Source organism: Leptodactylus fuscus, chromosome 4 (genome assembly GCF_031893055.1).
Source record: "Leptodactylus fuscus isolate aLepFus1 chromosome 4, aLepFus1.hap2, whole genome shotgun sequence".
Classification (NCBI taxonomy): Eukaryota; Metazoa; Chordata; class Amphibia; order Anura; family Leptodactylidae; genus Leptodactylus; species Leptodactylus fuscus.
In genome coordinates this window covers 34,938,247-34,965,562 of record NC_134268.1, presented here as the reverse complement: position 1 = coordinate 34,965,562, position 27,316 = coordinate 34,938,247, and the positions used below count along the sequence as shown (strand labels likewise).

The window sequence follows — 27,316 nt, the reverse complement described above, 5'->3', positions numbered from 1 at the left end:
GTCACCTGGGTCTCCATTTTTCAGGTCCAGCGGACTATGTATACTATAATGGGGTCTGCCTGGTGTCCCCTGTTCTTATACTGAAACCAATTTCTATAGCAGAGTCTCCAACAGAGATGTGAACCAAGCCGGACAGTGTGAATGATAAAGACCAGACTATCAAATCATTGATACAGTTCCAGGAGGAGTAACAGAGGGAGGGAACATTACAGAATTCTTAAATATATATTTGTGTACAAAGTTACTCCTCTTTCATGAGGGAGCTATTTTATGGCTCTAGTAAGCTTATACAGACAGATTATTACGTTATTGCATTATGGTTCATCCTAAAAAGCAAGCACTTTTCATAAATCGCGGTCACTTGTTTTGTGCTCTTTTTGGCCACTCTTCCCCTCCGTAGCGTTGCGTTCCACCTTCCCCTACGTCCTATACACGCCCCGCCCCTTCCTTGCCCTGTTGCACAGGCGGTGCCTTCATCAAAAGCGTTGCATTGTGGGAGCTCCTTCCTTTCTCGGTGCCCGGCCATCTTGGAGCTAGACCTCTGGTGAGTGGAGCTCCGGATCATCGGCGATTTTCTCTCGTTTCGGGCTCCGGGGGAGGTCGGTTCCCGCTCGGGGGTGTAGAGCAGAGTGACCGCCGCCTTACTGTGTGTTTTCCTCTCCTGTACAGGTCCGGGATCCCTGCGCAGCAATCATGGTGGCCGCAAAGAAGACGGTGAGTGCGGCCTCATGTCTCACGTGGAGCGGCATCTGCCTTTGGGCTGGTCCGTCAGGTCCTGTGTGTGGCCCCGCAGCAGTGCCCGGCCGGGGGCAGTAGTGGAGCCTGGCATGGGGCACATCAGGATCAGTAGTGTCTATGGCATCCGCATGGGGTGGGAGGTGTATATAGCTGTAATAATAAGACATCCTAGTTCTATAGCGCCAACATATTCCGCAGCGCTGTACAATGTGTAGGGGTCAAATACACATAGAAAGATACATTACAGAGATATAGTACCTGGGACTGAGGGCCCTGCTCACAAGAGCTTACAATCTATGAGGTAGAGGGGGTGACACAAGAGGTAGCAGGGGCGGCATTGCTTATATAGGGGTCAGATAATTCTGTAATAGAGGTGACTGTCATTACACAAATAATACTGTATGAGCCGTCACTAGTGGTGTCCTCTAACATGTGGATGGTGCCTGGACATATGAAGTTAGTCTGAAACGGCATCATATCATGTGGGAGTGGGGACAGAGGAGGGTTAGATTTGGGGGCTTCTAATTATGGTACGGAAGGGTTTACATTAGGAATTGTGATAGGCCTGTCTGATAGGATGTGTCTTTAGTTTGCACTTGAAGCTGTTCAAAATGAGTTAATTTGTCCGGGACAGAGAAGTGGTGCAACTCGGGAGAAGTCTTGTGTACGAGTGTGGGAGGTTCTGATAATAGAGGATGTATGGTGGGAGTAATAGTCCTATAGAATAAAGGTACACTGGACAAGGTATATTGATGCCCACAGCATACACGCATATATATATATATATATATATATATATATATATATATATATATATATATACATACACACGCGGCACATATTTTGTAGAGCATGTACAACTCTATAATACATGATTTTGTGGCTTCCCATAGGTGAATTGATGCTCATTTCTGGGACCCCTCATTTTTAGAGTGGGGTCCCCGTGCCCCTTGTGTGTGCTGACTAGTGATCAATATTTTTTTGCCGTTTCATTAAATCTCTTGGGGTGCTGAACATAACTGAGCTCTGCTCATAGATCTGTCAGTAGAGATTGAAGTGACACCGCCCATGGACAATCAATCACTGTTTGGGGAGGGGGGGGGGCGCACAGTACCCTGTTTATGGGAGCAGACGGGCTCCTAGTTATCAGGTGCACCTTTTCTGGAAACCTACAAAAACAGTGACCAGGTGTGTATAGTGATGGCATACGACTGGTCATGTGATTGCTAGACATCGCTGTGCAGGGTGGTCACTTAGGGTATGTTCACATTGCAGATTTATAAATAAACAAAAAACTTGAGGCGTTAGTAGATGATACCTTTTTAATGGCTAATTCATAATGATGACAGATTACAGCAAGAGCTTCGAAATGTTGTAATCTGTCATCATTATGAGTTAGCCATTAAAAAAAGGTATCAACTACTGAAGACTTGCAAGTTTTTTATATTTCCTATTTAGGTGCTGATTTTGAGGTAGGGATTCAGTTTTTTTCAGAACTTTATTCATAGTCTCACTACTCTGACTAGTCACAAGCAAAGGATATATCTGGAGAGTTACATAGACAGTTTGGATAGTGGCATACATACTGTATATAGAATGTCGAGGACAATATTACAGCAATGTACGTTATACTAAAGTAACCTGCCAAAGACAAAGTCTGACAATAAACCTTCCCCATATGCTAGTGTCATCCCAATGACTCAGTGCTGTAGTTAGGTGCCATCTGCGGATATGTATGTGATGTGGTAGTATATATTGGTATCATAGATCCTCTTTAATAGTTTGGAATCAATTTACATAACCCGGCCTCACTGAATGAATACAGATGTAGCAGAGCTGGGATTGTTTGCTAAAACGTCTGTTGACAAATCTGTCGGTCGTGCTGCATGTTCTGCTACACTGAGCTCTAGTGATTTTTATGTGTTATCTGTTTCTCTATAGAAAAAGTCTCTGGAGTCTATCAACTCAAGACTGCAACTTGTGATGAAAAGTGGCAAATATGTCCTTGGGTACAAGCAGACATTGAAGAGGATCCGTGAGGGCAAGGCGAAACTTGTCATTCTTGCCAACAACTGCCCAGCTCTGAGGTGAGTTCTCTTTTCCTTGAAGGACACGTGAACACGAGCTGACAACTTAAAGTGGACGGTATTCTGTATTATGTACTCTTAGGGGGCATTCACACGGAGTAACGCTGGGTGTGTATCACAGCCGTACACGCCGGCGTTATGGCAGACTGCTGAACACTTCCCATTCACTTCAATGGGAGCGCTTGTAAACGCCGCTGTTACGAGCGCTCCCATTGAAGTGAAGGGGAAGTGTTCGGCAGTCTGCCGTAACGCCGGCGTGTGCGGCTGTGATACATGCCCAGCGTTACTCTGTGTGAATGCCCCCTTAGATGATTTCTATCTTCACAGTATGTAGACTACATCTTAGGTTCCTACTACTGTTATTTAAAGGCGTTTTCCGGCAACAACAAAAACTTTAACACTAAGCTAATACCTTCCTCCCCGGCCTAACTAGTCACCAGTACTCCTCTCTCCTCCCTCTCCTTCATACTCACCATAGCTCATGTCCTCTTCTGCTGGGCGCCGCTTCCTTCTCAAGGGAGCTGGAGCCGGTGCCTGCGCAATAGAATGCCAGCAAAAGCGATGAGAAGCCGCATTCTATTGCGCATACGTGGCGGCCTCTTTTTGCTTCTGCCAGCGTTCTATTGCGCCAGGTACGGACAGAAGAGGGGACAGCGGTACAAAAGTCATTTCCAGGACGAGAAGACGGGTACTGAGGGAGGTAGGTAGGTAAGGATAGTAATGTGTGTTTGCTAGGGAAACAGATGGGGGGGTTGTGAGGGAGGAAGTTATGGGGGGATCTGAGTGAACTGCAATGCATCATGGTAGTTGTAGGCTAAGACAGCAGGAAGCTACCCATGTAAACAAATGCAGAGGATCCCAGGAGCTCCCAGAGACACCTAGAAATCACTCAAACCACCGCTAAAGGTATTTGGGTGCACTTATTAACCCATTAATAGCTCTAACAGACCTTTTTTTAAAATAATTTTTTTGCCCGGAAAACTCCTTTAATGTCTGTTGCTCTTTCTTCACGTTTTTGCTGTCAGATAGTTGTGCCTTTGTTGTTGTCCAGCATTACATTTTTATATCTTAATAGAAGTTACTCATCCACAAAGCTTTTAGTGTATAGTTACTAAAGTGACTGAATGTAATGCGACACATTCTGGTGTCGGTATAGACTGTCATATAAAAGATGTGATATTATAATTGTGTGATTTTTCTTCTACAGGAAATCAGAGATTGAATACTATGCAATGTTGGCCAAGACCGGAGTCCATCATTACAGCGGTAACAACATTGAGCTTGGTACAGCCTGCGGTAAATACTACAGAGTCTGCACACTGGCTATTATTGATCCAGGTAATCCCATTACAATGACGTTGCGTTTGGGGAATCGGTCTGTGTGCGAATATATTCTCGCCGGATTGATTTGCCTGTGATCAGTTCCGGGCTAGAAGTTCGCTAGATCAACACTGGTCTGCGTCATTGGTGCTGGCCCATATGCAGTGCTGATTATTAAAGGCCTGTTACATCACGGCTGTAGTATAGCACCGTTGTCCTGGTGCTTCTCACTAATCTATTTGCTTTTCTCTTGGGATCTCGTCACCGTTTTTTACTCTCTGCCACCAATTTTAAAACACGCTTTCAGTAGTATATTCTTTGCACGTTTGCAGTCTAGTAATGCATTGAAAATGAACACAGGGGAACACTTCACATTTTTGACAATGAAGAGAAACTAGGCGAGCTGACATTCTTTAGGCCAGTATATTAAGGTTGCAGTTTTGTGCCTGTATTTTGGCCAAGTGTCCTTGCCTGACTTAAAGGGGGATTTGGTAGAGTTGTGATCGAGCCGGGACCATGAGCCATAATACAGACAAAAAATGGGCCATGATATGCTGGATATATTAGATTTATTTCCACAAGATGAAGATTTTGTTTAATTAATTTCTCAAGTCTGTGCCCCCTACTCTTCTGTGTGACAGCACATACTGCAGGCGCTTGTGTATTAGCTCAAAAACCGATTCTATTCCACAGTCATATGAGTGTAGATCCTTGGTTAGGTCTTTGTGCCAATACACACTTGTGAGAAGTTCTGCCAGGCACCCTTGGTATTTCAGGTTGACATCATTCACTTACATTAGTAAAGAGATAGCAGGGCGCCACAGAGATCTATGGTCATGTGGCAGGAGCCGCACCCAAAGTTTTATAGCCACCAGCTATACTAAAATCTTGGTTGAACTCTTTTCTGACTATAAGCTTTCATGTGAAATGCCCTTTGTATGATCTGGTTTAGACGCTAATCTCTTCATCACAAGTTCTCTTTGACCCACTCTTGGTTTTGGCTCAGAAATACTAATGTAAAATACATATAGACTTGGCATAAATGGGTCAGGGTTGTGGGGTTTCTAACAATGCAAAAGAAGTTTTAGGCTAGACTCGCACATGAAGCTTTTTGAGCCAGATGAAATTGTGAAAGGTTCCTTGGACTGTAGATGGTAGGGCTAGTTCACATCTGCGTTTGGGGAGTCGGCATGGGCACCCCTCCTAACGGACTACTGAACGCAGTGAAAGCACACGCACCTCATAGACTATAATGGAGTCCGCGTGCTTTTGACACGGTGTCTGCGCATGTTATGTGGACAGGAAAGTAGCTCATGAAGTACTTTTCTGTCCACATCTTCCGAGCGGAGACTGCACGGAAAGCACATGGAGCCCATTATAGTCTATAGGGTCTGTGTGCTTTCATAAGCTCTCCTCCATTCGGGGGAGGGGGTTGGGGTCCCCATGCGGACCCCGAACGGATTAACAAACGCAGATGTGAACCAGTCCTTACATTGTATGTTATATGTTTTGAGGGAATGGAGAGAAAGGCGTGTGACATTTTAGTGCTAAGTTGGGCCTCATGCACACAATAGAGACTGAGCGTGTTTTTTTTTGTTATATATAAAACCAAAGCTACTCAGACCTCATTCAGATGACATCGGAGGGCCTTCCAGAATTCATGAATTTTTATGGAATGTTCTTTCTCCTTCTGATCTGACATTATGGGACAGGATAGTACCTGGACTATAATTATCAGATCGAAACGGAGTATCAGAGCCTTGTTCACATGGCACACTTGTTCATTTGCACGGGGCCCTAAGAGTGGTCTCTCACTTGACTGCTGCCACCAAGGTGACAAAGTTGCAGGTAAAGCTAAGGTCTTGCCAGCAACTGCGTATTATCTATGGTCTTCACAGATGGGCCTGGTCTCCATTATGTGCAGTGACTGGATGGCAGCAGTTATGTGAGACCCCGCACCCCTAGACATTGCAGTACTATTAGATATTAAGTGTTACTTGCATGCAGCTCGGTAAACCTATACGTTGTCTTTTATTAACCGATTGTATTTGTCTTGCAGGTGACTCTGATATCATTAGAAGCATGCCCGAACAGCAGCCCAGCGAGAAGTAAATTTCTACATCAAACTGTTAATAAATAACTGGTTTCCCAGGAACGTCTATTGTGTTATTTTTAATAATGTTATATTATGTTACTGTCCTCTGAGAAATTGATAGGGGGAGGGGGTCCTAGTTTTGGACATGGTCAGTTGTGCAGGTCTTGTCATGAGTCTGTTGTAAGCTGAAGATTTTGCTGACTTCTAGATGAGCAGTTATCAGTCCCACTTTTCAGTTAAGCTGGGGGTCTCCAGTTAAAGGGGGTTTTCAGCCCCAAATCATATCATACTGATGGCCTATCTACAGTATAGCACTGCAGTGTATGATCTGTCAGGGCTCGTTCACATCTGCGTTCATCTTTCCTTATTGCAGGTTTCCGTTTCCTGCATAAAACAGAGCAGGAGACGGAAACCTGCAGGAGACTTTCTCACCCATTCATTTGAATGGGTGAGAAAGCTGTCCGGCCGTGAGCGGCGGTGAGCGTTTTGCGCTCTCCGCCGCGAAACCGGGTTTTATAATCCGGACACAGTGTCGGACATGCAGTACTCTGTGTCCGGATAAAAAAAATCCGGTTTCGCGGCGGAGAGCCTAAAACGCTCACCGCCGCTCACGGCCGGACCCAGTCTATGGTTTCCGTCTTCTGCCATGCAGAAGACGGAAACCATAGAACGGAGACATGAACGCAGGTGTGAACCCAGCGTCAGTCTTCGGGCTGAAATCAGTGTCCCCAATATCCCTAGACTTCTGTGGACATGTATAAGAGATGCAGAAGTTACTGGCACCCAGAGGTGGGGTCCACACCGACAATACTCTTGCTCTTTGCTGTGGCTATGCCATGTATGTCTCATAGGATATTTAGCTGTTTGTTTTCAGTCTAAAATGGAAAAAACCCAAGTGCACGGTGTATGGTGGGATTATTCCGATGCACTCTTTACACTCCACTTGGGCAGCGTAGGGGGACACTTTATACTAAAGCCATTTACTTCCTCGCTGCTGCTGCCAGCCAAAGGAAGATGTAAGTTACAATGTAAAATGTGTTATCTTACAATAACTTTTTAAATTGTAGAATACAGCGAACCCATCAGCAGGATCTTCATCAATATTTGAAAGCCAATACCAGCATTGGGACCCCTGGAAGGATCGGCACCTTGTGTGTGTTTTGGGCCCATGTCTAGTCTTAGCTTGCAAATATTAATGCCAAATATTGCTGTGTAAAAGCAGGCAAACGCTCATGGGGTTCAATGTTTGTGGCGCTGTACTTTTAATACTGTCCTGCCCTTGTAATAAAAATCTCTTCTAGGCTAAGGCCCCACGTAGTGGGCGCAGCAAAAAAGCGCCACAGGAGAAACCACGGTTTTAATGCATCATGTTTTTTTTCTATAGCACTTCTCACAGAAAGTTTGCAGAGTTTTCCTCTACTGACTTTCTGCTTCAATTATACCTATAGGGAAACCGCCAGCAATTCCTTTCTCATGCTGCAATTTCCAAAACCACAACAGTTTTAGAAATCGCCACGTGTCCGTTGCGTGTATTTTTCCACAGTGTGCCTATTGCATTCTCTAGAATCTCAGCCTCTATGCAGGGATTGTAAAATGCCATGTTTTCTTTTGCATTTGTAGATTGTGAGCCCCCATATAGGGATCACAATGTACATTTTTTCCTATCAGTATGTCTTTGTAGAAAGGGAGGAAATCCATGCAAACACGGGGAGAACATACAAACTGCTTGCAGATGTTGTTCATGTTGTTCGAGCCCAGGACCCCAGCGCGGCAAGGCTGCAGTGCTAACCACTGAGCCACCGTGTTGCCCCATGTTTTTTTTTTTTTTTTTTGCTGTGGCCAAACCAGCGACGTTTATGCCATCACACCAAGGCTGTGGATTCTGTAGGGATTGACTCCCATTTCCTTGAGTTAAAGGGAACTTTTCAGGGCAATATTGAACACTAAACTACCCACAGGTCCTTATGAACTCGGGGGTGGGGGTGTTTCGTGTCTCATATAGACCTGATGCCATATTCACCTGCATTTAAAATAAATAAATAAATCTTTATACTTAGAGATAAACTCATCAGACTTATCTCTGCTCCTGCACTTTATAGAATAAGATATGGCCCCGCACATCCCCGTCTTATACATTGATCTCATGCTTCTCAGCAATGTCTACAAAAATAAACCCGAGGTTCTCAGTATATCTATTGATGAAGGTGTATGAGCCCACTAGCCACTTCAGGAGGGCCTTTGTATAGTGGGTTCCTATTCTAGATACAACGCTGCATGGCACACACCACTACAATACAGCTGATGTATTCAAAAAATAATAAAAGCTCCAGACAAAAATCAGTAAAATGTAACTTTTAATCCACTTTTATAAGGTTCTCATAGTATTCCATGTTATGACTTAGAAGCAGAATGTTACGAAACGCGTAATTTTAATTACTTTGCCGTGTGTGAGAACTTTTTAAAAGTGGATTAAAGGTAAAATTTTATGGATTTTTGTCTGGAGTTGGAACTTTAATTTTACCTCTAAGTGCAAGAATTTGTTTTGGGGCACTGGCACCACATGGTAATACCAAGCCATAGGATCTATATCAGATGAGCTGTGGATCAATTCTCTGCTGCAATACAACACCGGTATCGCGCCTGGTGCCCCTGGCACCTATGCAGTCCTTCAGTGAGGCCGGGGGTGTTCACCCCATCTTCACTGCACGTGACCAAGGTCTGGCATAGATGTTCTCTGGCTTCACTGAAGAACTGCCCCATGCTGGGACTACAGGAGCCGGTAGGTGTAAATGTTTTGTTGTTTTTATTGTGGGCATATGTGGCATTAAAAGAGGGCTAATTGGGACACTTAACTGTCGATCCATAATGACTGGTGGGTGGCCATAGTGTCACAGATAGACTGTCAATATTAGATCTATGGGAGTCTGGCACCTGTGACCCCTTTAAGAATAGGCCAGCAATCTCAGAAACCAGATAACTTCTTTATATAAATGCTGTGCAATGTCCAAGTAAAATAATGCCTTTCAATGTTCATGTTATAGAGCAGTAGGGGCTGAGCAGATCGATATAGTATAGATAGATGACATTATAGAGCAGCAGGTATGGAGCAGTTGATATATAGTATCGATAGATAACATGTTATAGAGCAGTACAGGCTGATCAGTTCATACATAGTACAGATAGATAGCATATTGTAGAGTAGTAGGGGCTGAGCAGATTGATATAGTATAGATAGATGAAATGTTATAGAGCAGTACAGGCTGAGCAGTTGATACATAGTATCGATAGATGAAATGTTATAGAGAAGTAGGGACTGAGCAGTTGGTATATAGTATCAATAGATGACATGTTATAGAGCAGTAGGAGCTGAGCAGATTGATATAGTGCAGATACACTATGTGATCAAAAGTATCCGGACACCTGGCTGAAAATGACTTACAAGTTGGTGGCGCCCTCCATCGGTAATGCTGGATACAATATGGTGTTGGCCAACCCTTAGCCTTGATGACGGCTTCCACTCTCGCAGGCATACGTTCAATCAGGTGCTGGAAGGTTTCTTGGTGAATGACGGCCCATTCTTCACGGAGTGCTGCACTGAGGAGAGGTATTGATGTAGGTCGGTGAGGCCTGGCACGAAGTCGGCGTTCCAAAACATCCCAAAGGTGTTGTATAGGATTCAAGTCAGGACTCTGTGCAGGCCAGTCCATTACAGAGATGTTATTGTGGTGTAACCGCTCCGCCACAGGCCGTGCAGTATGAACAGGTGCTCCATCGTGTTGTAAGATGCAATCGCCATCCCTGAATTGCTCTTCAACAGTGAGAAGCAAGAAGGTGTTTAAAACATCAATGTAGGCCTGTGCAGTGATAGTGCCACGCAAAACAACAAGGGGTGCAAGCCCCCTCCATGAAAAACACGACCACACCTTAACACCACCGCCTCCGAATTTTACTGTTGGCACTACACACGCTGGCAGATGACGTTCACCGGGCATTCGCCATACCCACACCCTGCCATCGGATTGCCACATTGTGTACCGTGATTGGTCACTCCACAATGTTTTTCCACTGTTCAATCGTCCAATGTTTATGCTCCTTACACCAAGCGTGGCGTCGTTTGGCATTGACCTGTGTGATGTGTGGCACCCAATCACCTGACCACATTCGAAGTCCGTGAGTTCTGCGGAGCGCCCCATTCTGCTCTCTCACAATGTCTACTGAGGTCGCTGATATGGAGCACCTGGCAGTAGGGGGCAGCACAATGCACCTAATATGAAAAACATGTTTATGGGGGTGTCTGGATACTTTTGATCACATAGTGTAGATGACATATTATAGAGCAGTAGGAGCTGAGCAGATTGATATAGTACAGATAGATAACATGTTATAGAGCTTGTGTTCTTTGGAGTAATGGAGCACTATGGATTTGCTTGGTATAAATACCAAGTTTAAGGTCTTAAAGGGATTCTTCAGAACTATGATATTGGTCGCCTGTCCTTAGAATAGGTATCAATATCAGACATTTGGGGGTCTCGCCATACTGTATTGCCATACTTTGTATAGGGTTGTACTTTATTCTGCAGATCAGATTATTTTAATAGGACAAAGCTGTGCGTAGCCAATGGAAATGACATCATTGATCTGAGAACAGGTGGAGTTTACCCAAGTGTCACAAGCTCTTGAAACAGCTGATCGGCAGAGGTCATGGGTGTTAGAAATCAATCTAATATTGATAGTCTGCCCTAAGGATCAGTCAACAATATGATAGTCCTGGAAACGCCACGAATGTGAATATGTGAACAAAGCTCAGCAGTACTGAGAAGTTTTTACCTTCATCGGCGGTATCTTTAGTAATATAAGATGTTCGTTGTCCTGTATACAAAGTGCGTAGAGTCGGGTATCTGATGATATACACCAATGAATACACAGCCACGCTTATTACAAATAGTTATCCATTTAATATTTATATTGTGTAAAACATTGTGACTTACAAAACTAGACTTGGTCCTCTGAACTCTTCTCTATTTTCCTCTGGTTTGGTTTCCAATAGAAACATACATTTAAAGGGGTTGTGCTGCTATGGACACATCCCCTATTCACAGGACAAGTGTCTGATCGCTGGGGTCCTCAATGCCGGATCCCCCACTCATCAGGAGTCCCCCTAAAGCCACCATGTGAATGGAGCGCCAGTGTGCTTACGTGATCGGTGCTCCATTCACTTCTTTGGGGCTGCTGGGACTCCTATCTCCGGCAGTGTCACAACCCCAAAGAAGTGAATGGGGCATCGGTCACCCAAGCACACTGGCACTCCATTTCAAAGGACTTGGCATTCGGACCCACAGCAATTGGACACTTGAACATAAGGGATACGTGTCCATAACGGCACATCCCCTTTAAGTCCTCCTATAAACACAAATGCTGCCTATATACTCTGTATTCATACATGAGATTGTAAGACAATATAAATAAATCTCAATTCTGTACTTTATCCATTTTGCAGATGTCCAGTCGGTCGATCATTCGGAATATTTTGCACCTCTCTAAGGAATAAATGTCATGTCCTCTTTGTACAGTTCTCATCCAGTCTGCTATCTTTGTCCTACTCGATTCTCCAGTTCTTCCATCCGTCTTGTAATCTGCTCCAGTGGGTTTGAGTCAAGGAAACTTTAAAAAGCTCTAGTCTCTGAGATTGTGTGTTTGCAAGAGGAAGAACGTTCTCATTTATACAACCAGTGTAACTGTTTTGGCCTGGAGTGGAGCCCACACCATTGATGAAACCTTTGCATTGGGTTCTCCAATGCCCGTGTCTACCTTCTCTTCTTACAGTAACTACGTCCACCTATCCCTGTCACTACCATTTCATGTGCTTCACATATCCCCTAGGTTTTCCTTCCGTTCTGCTAAGTCGTGACGGGCTCATTTTCACTCGCTGGCACCACTGTCCATGAAGCCAACGCCATCTTATCTACATTTCACTGCTAAACCTCTGGACCAACTACACTGGGGTCATTGGGGTCTCCAGGCTCTGTATGTAACCGCTGTTTTAACGGTCCGCCACTCAACGGGTCCGAACAACGAAGAGCAAGCGCTAGTATGGCCCTAGTATCAATCTGCTTCTGGAAATAAAGTAGTGTAGAATTTAGTACCAGTCCCTAAGGTAGTACTCTAAGTTTCCCATTATGGACCCAGAACATCTAGCAAGTGGGAAGTCTAAGGAAAATCTTCTCTTTTTGTGTCCATTGCTTGTTGCGATACAAAAGATGCATCAAAAATTGAGTCAGCTCTTACAGATCTAGTCCTGCTCTCAATTGCAAATACAATGGTCTAGTCTGGACAATCCACTATTGATGTAATATGATCAGAGATGTCAATCTGGGAGGGCCTTTCATGGGGTGAATCAAAAATTGTAAGTTTTGGCAAAAGTAGGAGTGGCCTTTAAAGGGGCGTGGCCTTTATGCAAGGGCACTGTTCCATATATGCAGATCCCATATTTTCATTAGGTGGTTTTTTCCCCATACCAAGCATTTTCTTTTTCCTGCATATCTATGATATATAGAGATGTGTCTGAATATGCCGGTACATTGCATTCTTGGAAGGTAGATTTTTAAGTATTCAATATTCTGGCATATACAGATACATATCTCTATATAGCAATACATTATGTATGTACAGTTCAATACTATTGCAGCTTGGCATTAGTAACAAAAACACCCAAACCTATATTGAAGCTAACAGAGCTTGTGGCTTAGTGAGTAGGGTAACAGCTTTGTATACTCTGTGTCTTGGGGTTAATAGAGGATCTCCAAGCAAGAGTTATTCATAGGGTGAAAGGGGCTGAAAATCGGGAGCCCGTGTATACATGGACAATAACTGAACTCATGTCACTAGCAAACAGATCCTATGACATACCTGTTACCTTCTGTTTCTACACCAAAAATAATTTGTCATCGCTTGGATGCTTTACCACAACATTAGGGCGACATGGTGACTCCTTCACTAATGTAAGTGACTGGGGTCTCATTTGTGACCCTAAGGGTGCCATGGATATGACTTATCCACCAGTGCTTGATCCTTTTGCAACTAGAAATCCCAGTCACAGCACCCTCAGGGTCGCCACATTAAATTAGTGAAGGAGTTGCAGGTCGATGGGAGCTGTGACCAATGTCACTATCGACCCTTAGAATTTGTTAAGATGTATCCAAAGAGGTAGAATCCAGGAAAGTATCTTTCACTGTCCATGAACGTAATGGCAGGAACAAGACTAGAAGTCGCCTCTCAACGCAATAGACGATAAAAATGTGACTATATTTACTGTAAAGGATATACTGCTGAGTTAGTCGTCTGACTTCTTCATTTGCATTGGACTGGAACTCCATAATATTCTTGCACTGGCATTGCTCCGCGTCTTTTTCTGGAATATACATTGTAGATGATGGATTAGGACTGACGCTGCCTTTAGTGCTGGCAAGTAATTGTATTATGAAAAGTAATATACATAAGGTGGACCTGAAGACTGCAACAGGCTTGTGCTGTGCCTGCATTTTTATATACAGTTTTTATCTCTCACAGATCTGTATGCATGCTCCAAAGCAAGACGCCTACATGGCAATGTTGTGTGCGGGTTCCTGTGTGGCGTGTCTACACCATGTGCCGCCGTATGGTGCCTTTATATGGCTCAGTATTCTCCGCTGCTTATTTGTAAGCTACAGTAACAGTAACAAGCCAAAAGTGTATATTTGGGATCCCAGTAATACGTATCTGTAATAAACAACTTTCCCAAAAGCTCTGGGAAAAAAAGGGGTGATCTCTTGGGCTCCCAGAAAAGCAGACAAATCTCCAAAGCCATCGGGGTAGCAATCACTTTATATGTGACTTGGGAACTTTATATGGCGAAAAGGGGACATAGACAGCAAATGTGATGGCAAAAGGGTGTGTGTAACGTTTTTTTCGGACCCCCGAGTATAATGATCGGCGGACCGGGAGAGGTAAGAAACATAAAAAACACTGTTACTTACCTCTCCACGATCCTGCCAGGCCTCCTTCCTAGTTGTCTGACGTCTCTGACGTCACATGAACCCAGCCTGCGTCCCGGGTCATGTGACGTCCAACGTCATTGAAGAAGGACGGCAGCGGTGGCCAACAGCGTAGGACCCGGGGAACAGGTAAGTAACAGTAGTTTTTTATGTTTTTATTCCCCCGGGTCTCCAATTATTATACTCTGGGGTCTGAAAAGATCCCAGAGTATAATAATTGTTTATGGGTGTCCACAGTGGGACATAATACTGTGTGCAGGGGCCACTATGGGGGATAATACTGTGTGCAGGGGCCACTATGGGGGATAATACTGTGTGTAGGGGCCACTATGGGGGATAATACTGTGTGCAGGGGCCACTATTGGGGATAATACTGTGTGTAGGGGCCACTATGGGGGATAATACTGTGTGCAGGGGCCACTATGGGGGATAATACTGTGTGCAGGGGCCACTATGGGGATAATACTGTGTGCAGGGGCCACTGAGGGACATAATACTGTGTGTAGGGGCCACTATGGGGAATAATACTGTGTGCAGGGACCACTATTGGGGATAATACTGTGTGCAGAGGCCACTATGGGGATAATACTGTGTGCAGGGGCCACTATTGGGGATAATACTGTGTGCAGGGGCCACTATTGGGGATAATACTGTGTGCAGGGGCCACTATGGGGTTAATACTGTGTGCAGGTGCCACTATGGGGGATAATACTGTATGCAGGGGCCACTATGGGGCATAATACTGTGTGCAGGGGCCACTATTGGGGATAATACTGTGTGCAGGGGCCACTATTGGGGATAATACTGTGTGCAGGGGCCACTATGGGGCATAATAGAGCATGCAGGAATGTGTAGGTGGGGGTCGGTCGAGGTCTTCGGCGTCAGTCGGGGGGGGGGGGGTGTTTCCCACCAGTTTGCCACTGGACCCCGCCATTCCTAGTTACGCAGTTCCTAGGCTGCACCTATAGGGGACATGGCTTCCTCCAAAATTTTTCATGCTCCCACAAAACCAAAATGATGGCAAATATGGTAATGTGAGGAAGAGGCATTACATAAAAAAATACTGTGACGGGGTATAATAGGTGTACTTCACGACTCCCACAATTACTTCAGAAGGGGTAGGTGATAGGGAGACAGAGGGAACCAGCATTTCAAATGCTGTGGTTGCCATTGACCAAGGCAATGAGGTGGTTAAAGTTGCAGGTGGGTGTCAGCTGTATAACACAGCTGACATGTACAGTACAGGTATGGCACGTCAAATATCCGGATGGGGTTAATGGAAAGAAATACGACCAGAGTCTCACCTTCTCCTAGAGTTGTGAATTTGATGGCGGACATTGAACAAGAGACTGTGATCTCACTGTTCTCTCCTTTTAGTTCAGAGGAAAATTCTGAAAGACAAAAAGTTTTATGTAATAGTTATTTATTGCAATGAGAGTGTTATTGAGTTTGGGTCTTGACATGGGATGGCACTTAATGGGCTAAACATCACATAAGACAAGTTCATTACAAATTTTTTTTTTAAATTTAGGTTTTGGCCAAATACAAATTTTTTGGGATCACCACCTACAACCCACTATTATATTCTGAGGTCTGTTCAGATCCCATAGTATAATACGTAGAGGCCCAGGCGAGGCAGAAACATAATAAACACTGATACTTACCTTCCTTCACTTCTCCTGGGCCCCCATATGATCCTCTTTGGTCATCTTCCAGATACCTGGGTGATGTCATGAGCAATGAGGGCAGTCCCATGATCTCAGCATTCCCCACGTGACTATTGAGACCCAATAATAAGCCTCAGTGGTTCTCAGGACTTATGACATCACCCAGAAGCTGGAAGATGACCTAAAAGGACCATGATGGAGCGCTGGAAACCACGAGCGAGCCCAGGAGAGGTGAGGTAAGGGGAGTATCAGTGATTATTATGTTCCGCTCCTTCCCTGTGTCTCTGCTTATTATATTCTAGGGTCTGAAGAGATCCCAAAGTATAATAGCACTTCTGGTTTTTACTAAACTGAAACAGGCCTATTCTTGCAAAGTGTTCACCTTATTTACACACCATTGTATCAAAGGATCATTATTTTATTGTCATGTTGTGCAGGTCTCCATAAATTATTGTCACATATTGGAAGCAGGACTTTCTTTTGAAGGAAACAGAGAAAGTGCACCAAAAATATCCCTGCACCCCTTCTCTTTATCCCCTCCTTTTCCTTCATCTTATTTTGTCTCATTACATGACATATATAAAGAAATCTTCCTATTCCTCCACACTGTTCTGTCTGACTACAAGACAACTGGCTGGAGCAGAATACTGGCTGTAAGACAACTGGCTGGCGCAGAATACTGGCTGTAAGACAACTGGCTGGAGCAGGATTCTGACTGTAAGACAACTGGCTGAAGCAGGACTCTCCCTACTGTGCCAAGTCCACAGTAGGACAGGAGACTGTTAAGTCTCTCTCAATATAATCAGCGACTAAGCAAAGATAGAACAGATAATCTGTGTTTTCTCCAAGACTTGTACAAGACTGTGTAAGAGTTATGTAGAAAATATTACTGACTGACAGAGATGAAAACTATATTTCTTCTTTCCTTTTATCATTCACTTCTTAGTGTTCCTTCACTGAAGTCACGGAAGGAGTCATCTGACCCAACACCTCAGCCCTTATGATGTCATCCCATAGTATTATTAGTGTCATTTGAGGTAATAGAACATAATATAAACCGCTGTCCACTTCTTACCTTGGTTGGAGAGGTCAGTTGTGGTTTTCCAATTACTCCAACCTAAAAAAGAGATTTTTTTTTGTTTACAATCCCTAAAAATCCTTTACATTTAACTATTAAAACTATTAAAACATCATATTTGTACTCAGAAATGGCTCGTCTCATACTGTGATGTCTATTAAAATGAAGGAAGATGAGAAAAGACATTGCTGGTCGAAAGGAAGTAGATGGGCTGGGATGTTTGTCCCGTAGTATAACAGTGTTTATACATATAATGGTGGTCGGGCAGTGCGGGCACTACTCTATTTATTTCAATGGGAGCTTCATTTTGTGTTGACACGGGACCAGAAAGTAGATATCAACAGGCTACCCAGGCAGCGTCAGAACAGGAATGGTAGGATATTAGTGAGGTGAACACTGCGTTTATATGTATATAACCCACACGGAATAACCCAGTTAACATTATCCTGCACTACCACTAGGGGCAGGTCAATGCACATAGATTTTTTTCAGCTCCCATTAATAGTTGTATGATTTTGTATGCAGTGAGCTCCCCCTAGTGGTGGCTTCATTCAGACACAGTTATATTCTAAAAAGAAAAAATGCAAGAGGTTAGCTCACCCTGAAATAGACGTCCCAGGTGCACGACCCTGTCTCCTGACTCCTAGGAGCTTCAAAATTCTTTGAAAAACCACATTGCAAGAAGGATCCGCAACATCTTGGGTACGTATAAAATTTAACCTTTAATCCATGAGTTAAAAATGAGCCCCGATGGGCAGGCAAACAAGATAACTAATACATAGTAAAGTGCAGAAAAAGGTCAGAAAGGTGGATAAAAAACCGCAACTGGTCAGTTGCGGTTTTTTATCCACCTTTCTGACCTTTTTCTGCACTTTACTATGTATTAGTTATCTTGTTTGCCTGCCCATCGGGGCTCATTTTTAACTCATGGATTAAAGGTTAAATTTTATACATACCCAAGATGTTGCGGATCCTTCTTGCAATGTGGTTTTTCAAACAGTTATATTCTGTAATCATATGTAAACTGATCTCTGAGCCTATAAGAATATGTCTCAAAATTATAGCCCTACCTGGGTCCACTTTGGCTGTTTTCCCACATTATCTGGCCATATGGATGACGTCAGAGGCCCTGGGGGACCACTGAAACCTGTTATTGGGTTTTCAATGCAAGTGTCCAAAATTTTTGGGCCTCAGCAGTCACATGGCACACCAATGGCACTTGTATTAAAGACCCAATAGCAGGCCTCAGCAGTCCCCTAGGGCCTATGACATTACCCAGGAGGCTGGGAGCACTGGAGGCAGCGAGGGAGCGCACTTTTTTTCGGCGCCATCCCTGGGACACCATTAACTTTGGGGTCTGAAAACAGCCCAGAGTATAATAATAGCACTTCCGCTTCAGACCGAACAGTGGGATGAACCTTGTAAATATTCGTGAAACTTCTATGTATACCGCTATGTATAATTCAGTAAAATAAGCTACAATAACCGGAATCCGAAAATACATCAATAGGCCTGACGTGTCTCATAATGTGTATGATAGATCCTTGTAATGGTTGAATAATAAATCTACACAATACCCCCGTACCATCGCAGATGCTGGATTTTAATTTTTCAGTGATGTATCCCATGGAGCTGAAGTCATCGGCATGAATAACGTATTTCTCTTGTGGCGATGAAGCAATTTCTTGTAACTCTTCGTCAATGGCCTTGCCAACACCAACAGCATAGATGGTGATGCCTGAGAAGGAGACAGGAGGAGTGCTGCATAATGACATCATATCCATTAAATCTACAACAACCTCCAAGTGACCTGAGCTGACCACAAGCGCCGGCGACTAAGGAGACCTACGGGGCCGAGAACCTCTGAAGATTACACCGCATCTGTACTGTGAGAGCTGGATGATGTACAACCGCAGCACACTGCTATAGTGATTATACATACGATGTCTCCAATCCACTCCTGGCTTTGGCTAAAAGAATAGCGCAAAATCTGCAACAAAAAATGCAGTTGAGGGGCCTCAACATTAGGGTGGCTTGCGACACCGTTTTTGGAAAAATGTCACTATAGTTTTCGATACGTTTTCTTGAGCCAAACCTTGAAGTGGATGCATAGTGTATTTGTTTAGTGCAGGGGTACTGAATGTTTGGGTGCTGTTTATGGGTGGGGGGGGCACCATAGGTCATTGCTACATATGGGCAAACTGTACCGAACCCAGGGTGTGTAACATCAGATAGATGCCGGAAGAGGACAAAGGAGACCATCGGATGCAGCAAAGATGTCCGGGAGAGGTGAGACAAGGTGAGTGTGTTTCTTATTTTCCTTCACCTCCCCTGGGCCTCCAATTCTTATACCCTGGGGTCTGAGAAGACGCCATTATATAATAATACCATCTCTGTACAAGTTTGGTACGAAACGAACCACACGAATATTCGCCCATATCCAATCCAGTCAGACCTGTTAGTATAGAATCCTTGGACTCCATTCTTCTTATTCTCAGTAAGTATTGGTGAGCTGCGGCAAAGCTCGCCGTAATAATGGTAGAGTATTTGTCATCTGATATATTTCCCTCACTTGTTATCACTTTTGTATGGAGCGAGAGCTGTTACATTTTCCCTGAGAAGCATCTCACCATGACTCATACACCATCATTGTCTCCTCAGACGGCCCGCAGTGATCAAAACGAGCCATAAGCAAATCATAAGACGTCTTCTAGTGTCTGTAAATCTCCATCAGCCCCCGAGCCCCCTCTTCGATAAGCATAGTGAACGACTGATACACAGCCTAATCCACTGTGGGTCGGTAGACAAGGGGCCCATGGTGGCCCTGTACAGTAGGGTTAGTACTATATAAGGGTCCCCATGAAGCATGAAGACTTCTGCTTATGCTAGAACTTGGGGGAAATCATCGCATGACAGTGCCTCAGTCTTCCTAATTACATCATGGAAGACAGATTTGCATAATCTTCCCATGATCCCTCAGTGGAGCGCATACGGCTTAATAAGTCTCCACACACCTATATGGTGGTCTCTCCCTAAGGAGTGACGATATCCCCTTAACCCTGTCTAGAAGCCTCTCACCTCTGCCAAGTCAGTCTTCTCTACGCCGGGCTGAAGAGATCCAAATAGATGGAAACAGCTGTCCTCGGCTGAGAGACTGTACTTGGTAAAATCCCACATCATTGTACAAAGGCCTCTGGGAAGGTCGGGCATGATGTTAAAGGGAGCGCCCCCTAGTGGGCTGCATGACTGAGGCACTGTCTTCCTATTTACATTATGGAAGACAGATTTTAATAATCTTCCCTGGGACAACCCCTGTAAGAAGTGCAAGGTATGAACTGATAAGCCTTGTTATTCCCTGGGTAACCCCTTCACATTGGTTTCCTGCAGTTGTATTAGGTGGTAAATATGGTGAGCTGACAGTATATAAATATATATATATATATATAAATACCGCTTTGCTTTGCCCGACGCGCCCAGTCTGAGACTTCATCTTGAGCTCGTCCATCAGTAAAGACGATTGCCACCCTTGGCACACCCAGGTACTTTCTTCTCGCACCCTGAGCCTCTGAGAAGCTTTTCTCATACATGAGCTTCAGGGCAAGCCCAGTCATGGAGCCTCTGCCCATGTATTTCATTTGGGACACGGCTTTCTTCATGTCTTTGGCTGAGCTGTACTGTGCCATAGTGAACTCTGTGCGGACATGAGTGGAGTATTGGACCAGTCCTACACGGGCGGCTTTCTGCGAGATCTCTAGCGAGTCTATGACTCCATTCACAAACTGCTTTACAAGCTCAAAATTGTCTTCTCCAAGGCTTTTAGATCCGTCAATGATGAACACCAGATCCACCGGTCCTTCTTCACACTCTGAAAACAGACACATATTATTGATTATTTAGGTAGACGCTTAGGCCTTATGCACATGACCAAGTGGGGGGTTGCAATGCTCTGGAACTCCCCATTGATATCAATGCAGGATAGAAGGCTCGGATGTCATCAAAGTGCCTACAGTTAAAATATTCGAACCCTTGGCCTGTGCACATGGACCGATGCACCCATAAAAGAGGATCCGTCACCATCCAGACAAGTCTGTTTTAGTGAATGTTTGCAATTCCAATTCAATTCTGAAACATCCTTTTCCCACAACTTTATGCTGTGCTGTTCCTCTGTTATTCCTCCTGAATATTTATGAATACATCGACATTTGGACATTACCTTTATCAAATGGATGTGACCCTAAGCAATCTGGCGCTGTCAGCACAGATTGGATATTGTCAGAGCCTGCAAGGACACCCCCCAACACAGCTGTGAAATTATTAATACATTTCCAGGAGGAATAACAGGGGAACTGTACATTGAAAGGTTCTAAAAAGAGATACTCCAGTATTATATTAAGAGAATGATTTTCTTGTGTGCTGTCAGATATTTTATAAACCACACCATGGAATAGGAAATGCATGAAATCCAGTGCTTACACTTACACGTAATACCAAATTTTACCACCAGATGGCGATGCTAAGACATCAAAACACAAAATCTCCTGAATTTTCCAAACTCCACAATTCTGCACTGGGAAGTCCTAACACCAGAAATAATTCATGTAACAGAAATTATTGGTCTGATATTGTTGTACTATTAGGTTATTTTTATGGTTAATATTTAGAAAGATGGACTTCATATAAGTCAAACAGGGCTGGAAAGCAATAGTGTGATCATGGCACTGATGGGGTTAAAGCCGCATTCACACAACCTAGTTTCATCCATGAAACTCGCTTCATGTATTGGCTGGATTTACTGGCCTGAATAGTATAGAGGGAGAGGTGCACCTAGTAATCTATGAGTATGGCACAGTATGTCACTGGGACCCCTAAACATCATAGATAACTATACTGCTAGGCAGGGCCGCCGATAGGCCAGTACTACTGGTACTGGCGTCAGGGGCCCGGCCAAATTGAAAAATGGGGGGGGGCCCGGTTTTGGACACAGATCTGAGTTGAAGACATATGCGGCTGAAGCAAGGAGCTGACACAGGTCAGCTTCTCGCTTCGCCGCTGCGCGCCTCTCTCCCTGACACATATGCAGCTGAAGCGAGGAGCTGACCTGTGTCAGCGCTTCGCCGCCGCCGCTGCTACTGGCTTGTAGACGCGATGTGATCACATCACGTCTAAAAGCCAGTAGCCGGCGGCAGCGGCGAAGCGAGGAGCTGACACAGGTCAGCTCCTTGCTTCGCCGCTGCGCGCCTCTCTCGCTGTCACATATGCGGCTGAAGCGAGGAGCTGACCTGTGTCAGCTCCTCGCTTCACCGCCTCCGCTACTGGCTTGTAGACGCGATGTGATGACGTCACATCGCGTCTATAACTGTGTGCCAGTGAGAGAGAGGTGCGCAGAGAGCTGCGAGGGAACGAAGGAGAAGGTAAGTCAGTCAGTGTAATGTGGAACGTGAAACTGGGGGCAGAGAGAGGACGGCATGACACTGGGGGCAGAGATGTAGAGGACGGCATGACAATGGGGGCAGAGATGGAGGGGACATGAATATGGGGGCAGAGATGGAGGGACATGAATATGGGGCAGAGATGGAGGGGACATGAATATGGGGGCAGAGATGGAGGGGACATGAATATGGGGGCAGAGATGGAGAGGACGGCATGACAATGGGGGCAGAGATGGAGGGACATGAATATGGGGGCAGAGATGGAGGGGACATGAATATGGGGGCAGAGATGGAGAGGACGGCATGACAATGGGGGCAGAGATGGAGGGACATGAACATGGGGGCAGAGATGGAGGGGACATGAATATGGGGGCAGAGATGGAGAGGACGGCATGACAATGGGGGCAGAGATGGAGGGACATGAATATGGGGGCAGAGATGGAGGGGACATGAATATGGGGGCAGAGATGGAGGGGACATGAATATGGGGGCAGAGATGGAGGGGACAAGAATATGGGGGCAGAGATGGAGGGGACATGAATATGGGGGCAGAGATGGAGGGGGGACATGAATATGGGGCAGAGATGGAGGGGACATGAATATGGGGGCAGAGATGGAGGGGACATGAATATGGGGCAGAGATGGAGGGGGGACATGAATCTGGAGGTAGAGATGGAGGGGACATGAAACTGGGGGCAGAGATGGAGGGGGGGGGACATGAAACTGGGGGCAGAAATGGATGGGCGGACATGAATCTGGGGGCAGAGATTGGGTGGGAGACATGAAACTGGGTGCAGATGAAGGGTGTATATGAAGCTGGGGGAGAGATAGAGGGGGGACATATAATGTACGGGTGACTGTAGGAGGATTATACTGTGTGCGGGCACATGAAAAATTAATGAGAATGGGTGGAGTCAACATAACGGTGGGTGGGGATAAATTTGCCGCGGCGCTCATTTTGTCCCTCTTTTGGTTCTTCAAAAGTTGGGAGGTATGGGTGCAGGGGGCAGTGGAAAGATGTTAGAAGGTGGACGGGGGGGGGGGGAGGGGGATTGTTGGGACATCGGGTGTGCGGCACTGCGGAGAGGGAACTGGGGCAATAATATATAATATATAAGTTTTTAGCTGGAGAACTACAAAGCACACAATACCTCCAAAGGTACGTGTGCTTTGTATTAATAATGATGTAGGCCGCTATGCTACTAGCATAGCAGCCTGTTTGGGGGTGGGACTTTCACTTTAAAGGAGTGTTCACATTGCGTTTTTGGCCTCCCTTGCTGGGATACGTTGGTAACCAGTCACAATCAGCTCCCCACTTATCCCTGCACGGAGAACTGCAGGCCCCCTTTTTTTTTAATGGCCAGTTCTTCGTGCAGGGATAAGTTGACAGCTGATTCTGACTGGTTACCAACGTATCCCGGCAAGGGAGGCCAAAAACGTAATGTGAATAAGCCCTGAGGATTTATTAGGAGGGCTCTTATAGATGGTGTTGGCTCCCTATAGGCGCTGTCACACGTAGCAGATTTTACCTGCAAATAGAATCTGATGAAGCCTTGTAATGCTGCTAAATAAAGGGAAATGTAATACAGAATTGGTATGTCGCAAAATAAAGTAGTTTTAAAATGGCGGGGGGGGGGGGGGGGCAGACACTTAGGCTGTATGGGGCCCCAAAATTCCTGATGGCGGCCCTGCTGCTAGGCGCCCCTCTATGGCTAGCCTCCGTGCCTGTGTATTATTCCGGGTCCTTTCCTGTGGTCCTGGTCAGCGGGAGGTATGTTCCTGATTCAACTCATCTGCGTCCAGAGGATGCAGATGAGTTGAATACAATAGTGAATGAAGCAGGAGCAGACAGCCACTGCCTCACCACTGTGCCTCTGTGTGCTCTGGCATAGGGAGCTGTAGGCTCGATGTGATGACGTCACTCACATTGCACCTGCAGCTCCCAGAACACTCTGTGACTGGGACTGCAGACAGAACAGCAGGGAAGCGAGGAGAGGCAAGTATCATTGCTTTTTTTTAAGTTAAACTTTGTGTGTAACCTAAGGGGGGACATGAAACTAGGGGCAGATGAAGGTGAAACATGAAACTGGGGGCAGATGAAGGGGAGACATTAAATTGGTGGCAGATGAAGGGGAGACATTAAATTGGTGGCAGATGAAGGGGGGCATTAAATTGGTGGCAGATGAAGGGGGGCATTAAACAGGAAGCGATTAAGAAGGACTTTAAACTGAGGACAGCTGGATTGGCACATTAAACAATGGGGGTCACTGAACGAAGACATTAAGCTGGGGGCAACATGTACGCCTCTAGTTTCCCCCAGTTTAATGTCACCCTCCAGTTACCCTTACGGTTTAAAGTCACCCTCCAGCTGCCCAAGTTTAATGTCCCCCTCTAGTTGCCCCCATTTTAATGTTCCGTTCCAGCTGTCATTAATTTATTGTTCCCCTTCAACTACCCCAACTGTTTAATGTCCCCCCAATTGGCCCCCAGTTTAAACTGAGGAATAAGGAGAGGGACTTCATACTGTAGGGCAATTGAAAGAGAACATTATAACGTGGGGGCATATAATGTAACAGTGACTGTAGGAGCATTATACTGTATGTGGGCACATTGAAAAAAAATGGGTGAGAATGGGCGGAGTCAATGTAGAAGTGGGTGGAGACAAAGTTGCCACTGCGCACATAGCGTGCCGCACATTTTGTCCCTCTTTCTGTTTTTTGAAAGTTGGGAGGTTTGCCCCAGGGGTTTGACATGTTTTATGGCACATCCTACATATAATCGAACAAATTAAGATCTGAGGGATCTGGAGGCCAAGCCAACACCTTGAGGATTTTGTTGTGTTCTTCAAATCATTCTTGAAACCTTTTCCTTCGTGAACACATTATCCTGCTTGTTCTGTACAATGTTTAGGTAGAAGCTATATGTCAAAGTAACCTCAACACGAATGCCGGGACCCTAAGCTTTAGAGAAGAATATTGCCCAGACTATCATGTTTTCTTCCACTGGATTCCCTTCTTTTGGTGAAGTTTGGTGCTGTCTCTTCATCAGGTAAGTGACACACATGCACCCGGCCATCCAGACAGACAAATACTATGCTGTGTCCATATATTCAGGATAAGAGTAGTGGTACTGTGCTGTGCACATATATACAGTATAAGAGTAGTGATACTGTGCTGTGCCCAATCTGGATAAGAGTAGTGGTACAGTGCTGTGCACATATATACAGTATAAGAGTAGTGGTACTGTGCTATGTCCATATATTCTGGATAAGAGTAATGGTACTGTGCTATGTCCATATATTCAGGATCAGAGTAGTGATACTGTGCTGTGTTCATATATTCTGGATAAGAGTAGTGATACTGTGCTGTGTCCATATATTCTGGATAAGAGTAGTGGTACTGTGCTGTGCCAATATATTCAGTATAAGAGTACTGATACTGTGCTGTGCTCATATATTCTGGATAAGAGTAGTGGTACAGTGCTGTGCACATATATACAGTATAAGAGTAGTGGTACTGTGCTGTGCACATACAGTATATACAGTATAAGAGTAGTGGTACTGTGCTGTGCACATACAGTATATACAGTATAAGTAGTGGTACTGTTCTATGTCCATATATTCTGGATTAGAGTAGCGGTATTGTGCTGTGGTCATATATCCTGAATAAGAGTAGTGGTAGTATGCTGTGTCCATATATTCAGGATCAGAGTAGTGATACTGTGCTGTGTCCATATATTCAAGATAAGAGTAGTGGTACTGTGCTATGTCCATATATTCAGGATAAGAGTAGTGGTACTGTGCTATGTCCATATATTCAGGATAAGAGTAGTGGTACTGTGCTATGTCCATATATTCAGGATCAGAGTAGTGGTACTGTGCTATGTCCATATATTCAGGATAAGAGTAGTGGTACTGTGCTGTGTCCATATACTCAGGATAAGAGTAGTGGTACTGTGCTGTGTCCATATATTCAGGATCAGAGTAGTGGTACTGTGTTATGTCCATATATTCAGGATAAGAGTAGTGGTACTGTGCTGTGCTCATATATTCTGGATAAGAGTAGTGTTACTATGCTGTGTCCATATATTCAGGATAAGAGTAGTGGTACTGTGCTATATCCATATATTCAGGATAAGAGTAGTGGTACTGTGCTGTCCCCATATATTCTGGATAAGAGTAGTGGTACTGTGCTGTGCTCATATATTCTGGATAAGAGTAGTGGTACTGTGCTGTGTCCATATATTTAGGATAAGAGTAGTGGTACTGTGCTATGTCCATATATTCAGGATAAGAGTAGTGGTACTGTGCTGTCCCCATATATTCTGGATAAGAGTAGTGGTACTGTGCTGTGCTCATATATTCTGGATAAGAGTAGTGGTACTGTGCTGTGTCCATATATTTAGGATAAGAGTAGTGGTACTGTGCTATGTCCATATATTCAGGATAAGAGTAGTGGTACTGTGCTGTGCACATACAGTATATACAGTATAAGAGTAGTGGTACTGTGCTGTGCACATACAGTATATACAGTATAAGTAGTGGTACTGTTCTATGTCCATATATTCTGGATTAGAGTAGCGGTATTGTGCTGTGGTCATATATCCTGAATAAGAGTAGTGGTAGTATGCTGTGTCCATATATTCAGGATCAGAGTAGTGATACTGTGCTGTGTCCATATATTCAAGATAAGAGTAGTGGTACTGTGCTATGTCCATATATTCAGGATAAGAGTAGTGGTACTGTGCTATGTCCATATATTCAGGATAAGAGTAGTGGTACTGTGCTATGTCCATATATTCAGGATCAGAGTAGTGGTACTGTGCTATGTCCATATATTCAGGATAAGAGTAGTGGTACTGTGCTATGTCCAT

General features: G+C 44.7%; 2 protein-coding genes and 1 non-coding gene across 3 annotated transcripts in view; 2 read left to right on the top strand and 1 right to left on the bottom strand.

The window, feature by feature from the left end:
* The first annotated feature begins 476 nt into the window (after positions 1-476).
* Positions 477-6,300, top strand: RPL30 (ribosomal protein L30). Its single transcript, XM_075270344.1, has 5 exons — positions 477-544; positions 670-714; positions 2,680-2,825; positions 4,033-4,163; positions 6,205-6,300. The coding sequence occupies exons 2-5, from the start codon at positions 694-696 to the stop codon at positions 6,255-6,257; spliced, it is 351 nt and encodes a 116-aa protein (XP_075126445.1). The 5' UTR covers positions 477-544; positions 670-693; the 3' UTR covers positions 6,258-6,300.
* On the top strand, positions 4,207-4,338 carry LOC142201707 (small nucleolar RNA SNORA72). The gene has a single exon (XR_012715613.1). It is a non-coding gene; the product is annotated as a small nucleolar RNA SNORA72 (small nucleolar RNA).
* Positions 6,301-11,194: 4,894 nt separating the features above from the next.
* Positions 11,195-27,316, bottom strand: part of MATN2 (matrilin 2) — a 77,070-nt gene continuing 60,948 nt past the window's right edge. Inside the window, exons 14-19 of the mRNA XM_075270304.1 lie at positions 20,467-20,880; positions 18,601-18,753; positions 17,013-17,054; positions 15,575-15,661; positions 13,562-13,648; positions 11,195-11,881 (exon numbers count right to left, since the gene is read on the bottom strand). Of these exons, the coding sequence (XP_075126405.1) occupies positions 11,826-11,881; positions 13,562-13,648; positions 15,575-15,661; positions 17,013-17,054; positions 18,601-18,753; positions 20,467-20,880 (839 nt within the window). The 3' untranslated portion in view covers positions 11,195-11,825. The remainder of the gene's footprint in view (positions 11,882-13,561; positions 13,649-15,574; positions 15,662-17,012; positions 17,055-18,600; positions 18,754-20,466; positions 20,881-27,316) is intronic.

What these genes read in the sequence shown, in the direction of transcription:
- RPL30 (XM_075270344.1), top strand. Translation starts at nt 694, where the DNA reads ATGGTGGCCGCAAAGAAGACG. An exon ending in TGGTGGCCGCAAAGAAGACG is followed by an intron (nt 715 to 2,679) that starts GTGAGTGCGGCC and finishes GTTTCTCTATAG; the next exon opens with AAAAAGTCTCTGGAGTCTAT. An exon ending in ACTGGCTATTATTGATCCAG is followed by an intron (nt 4,164 to 6,204) that starts GTAATCCCATTA and finishes TTTGTCTTGCAG; the next exon opens with GTGACTCTGATATCATTAGA.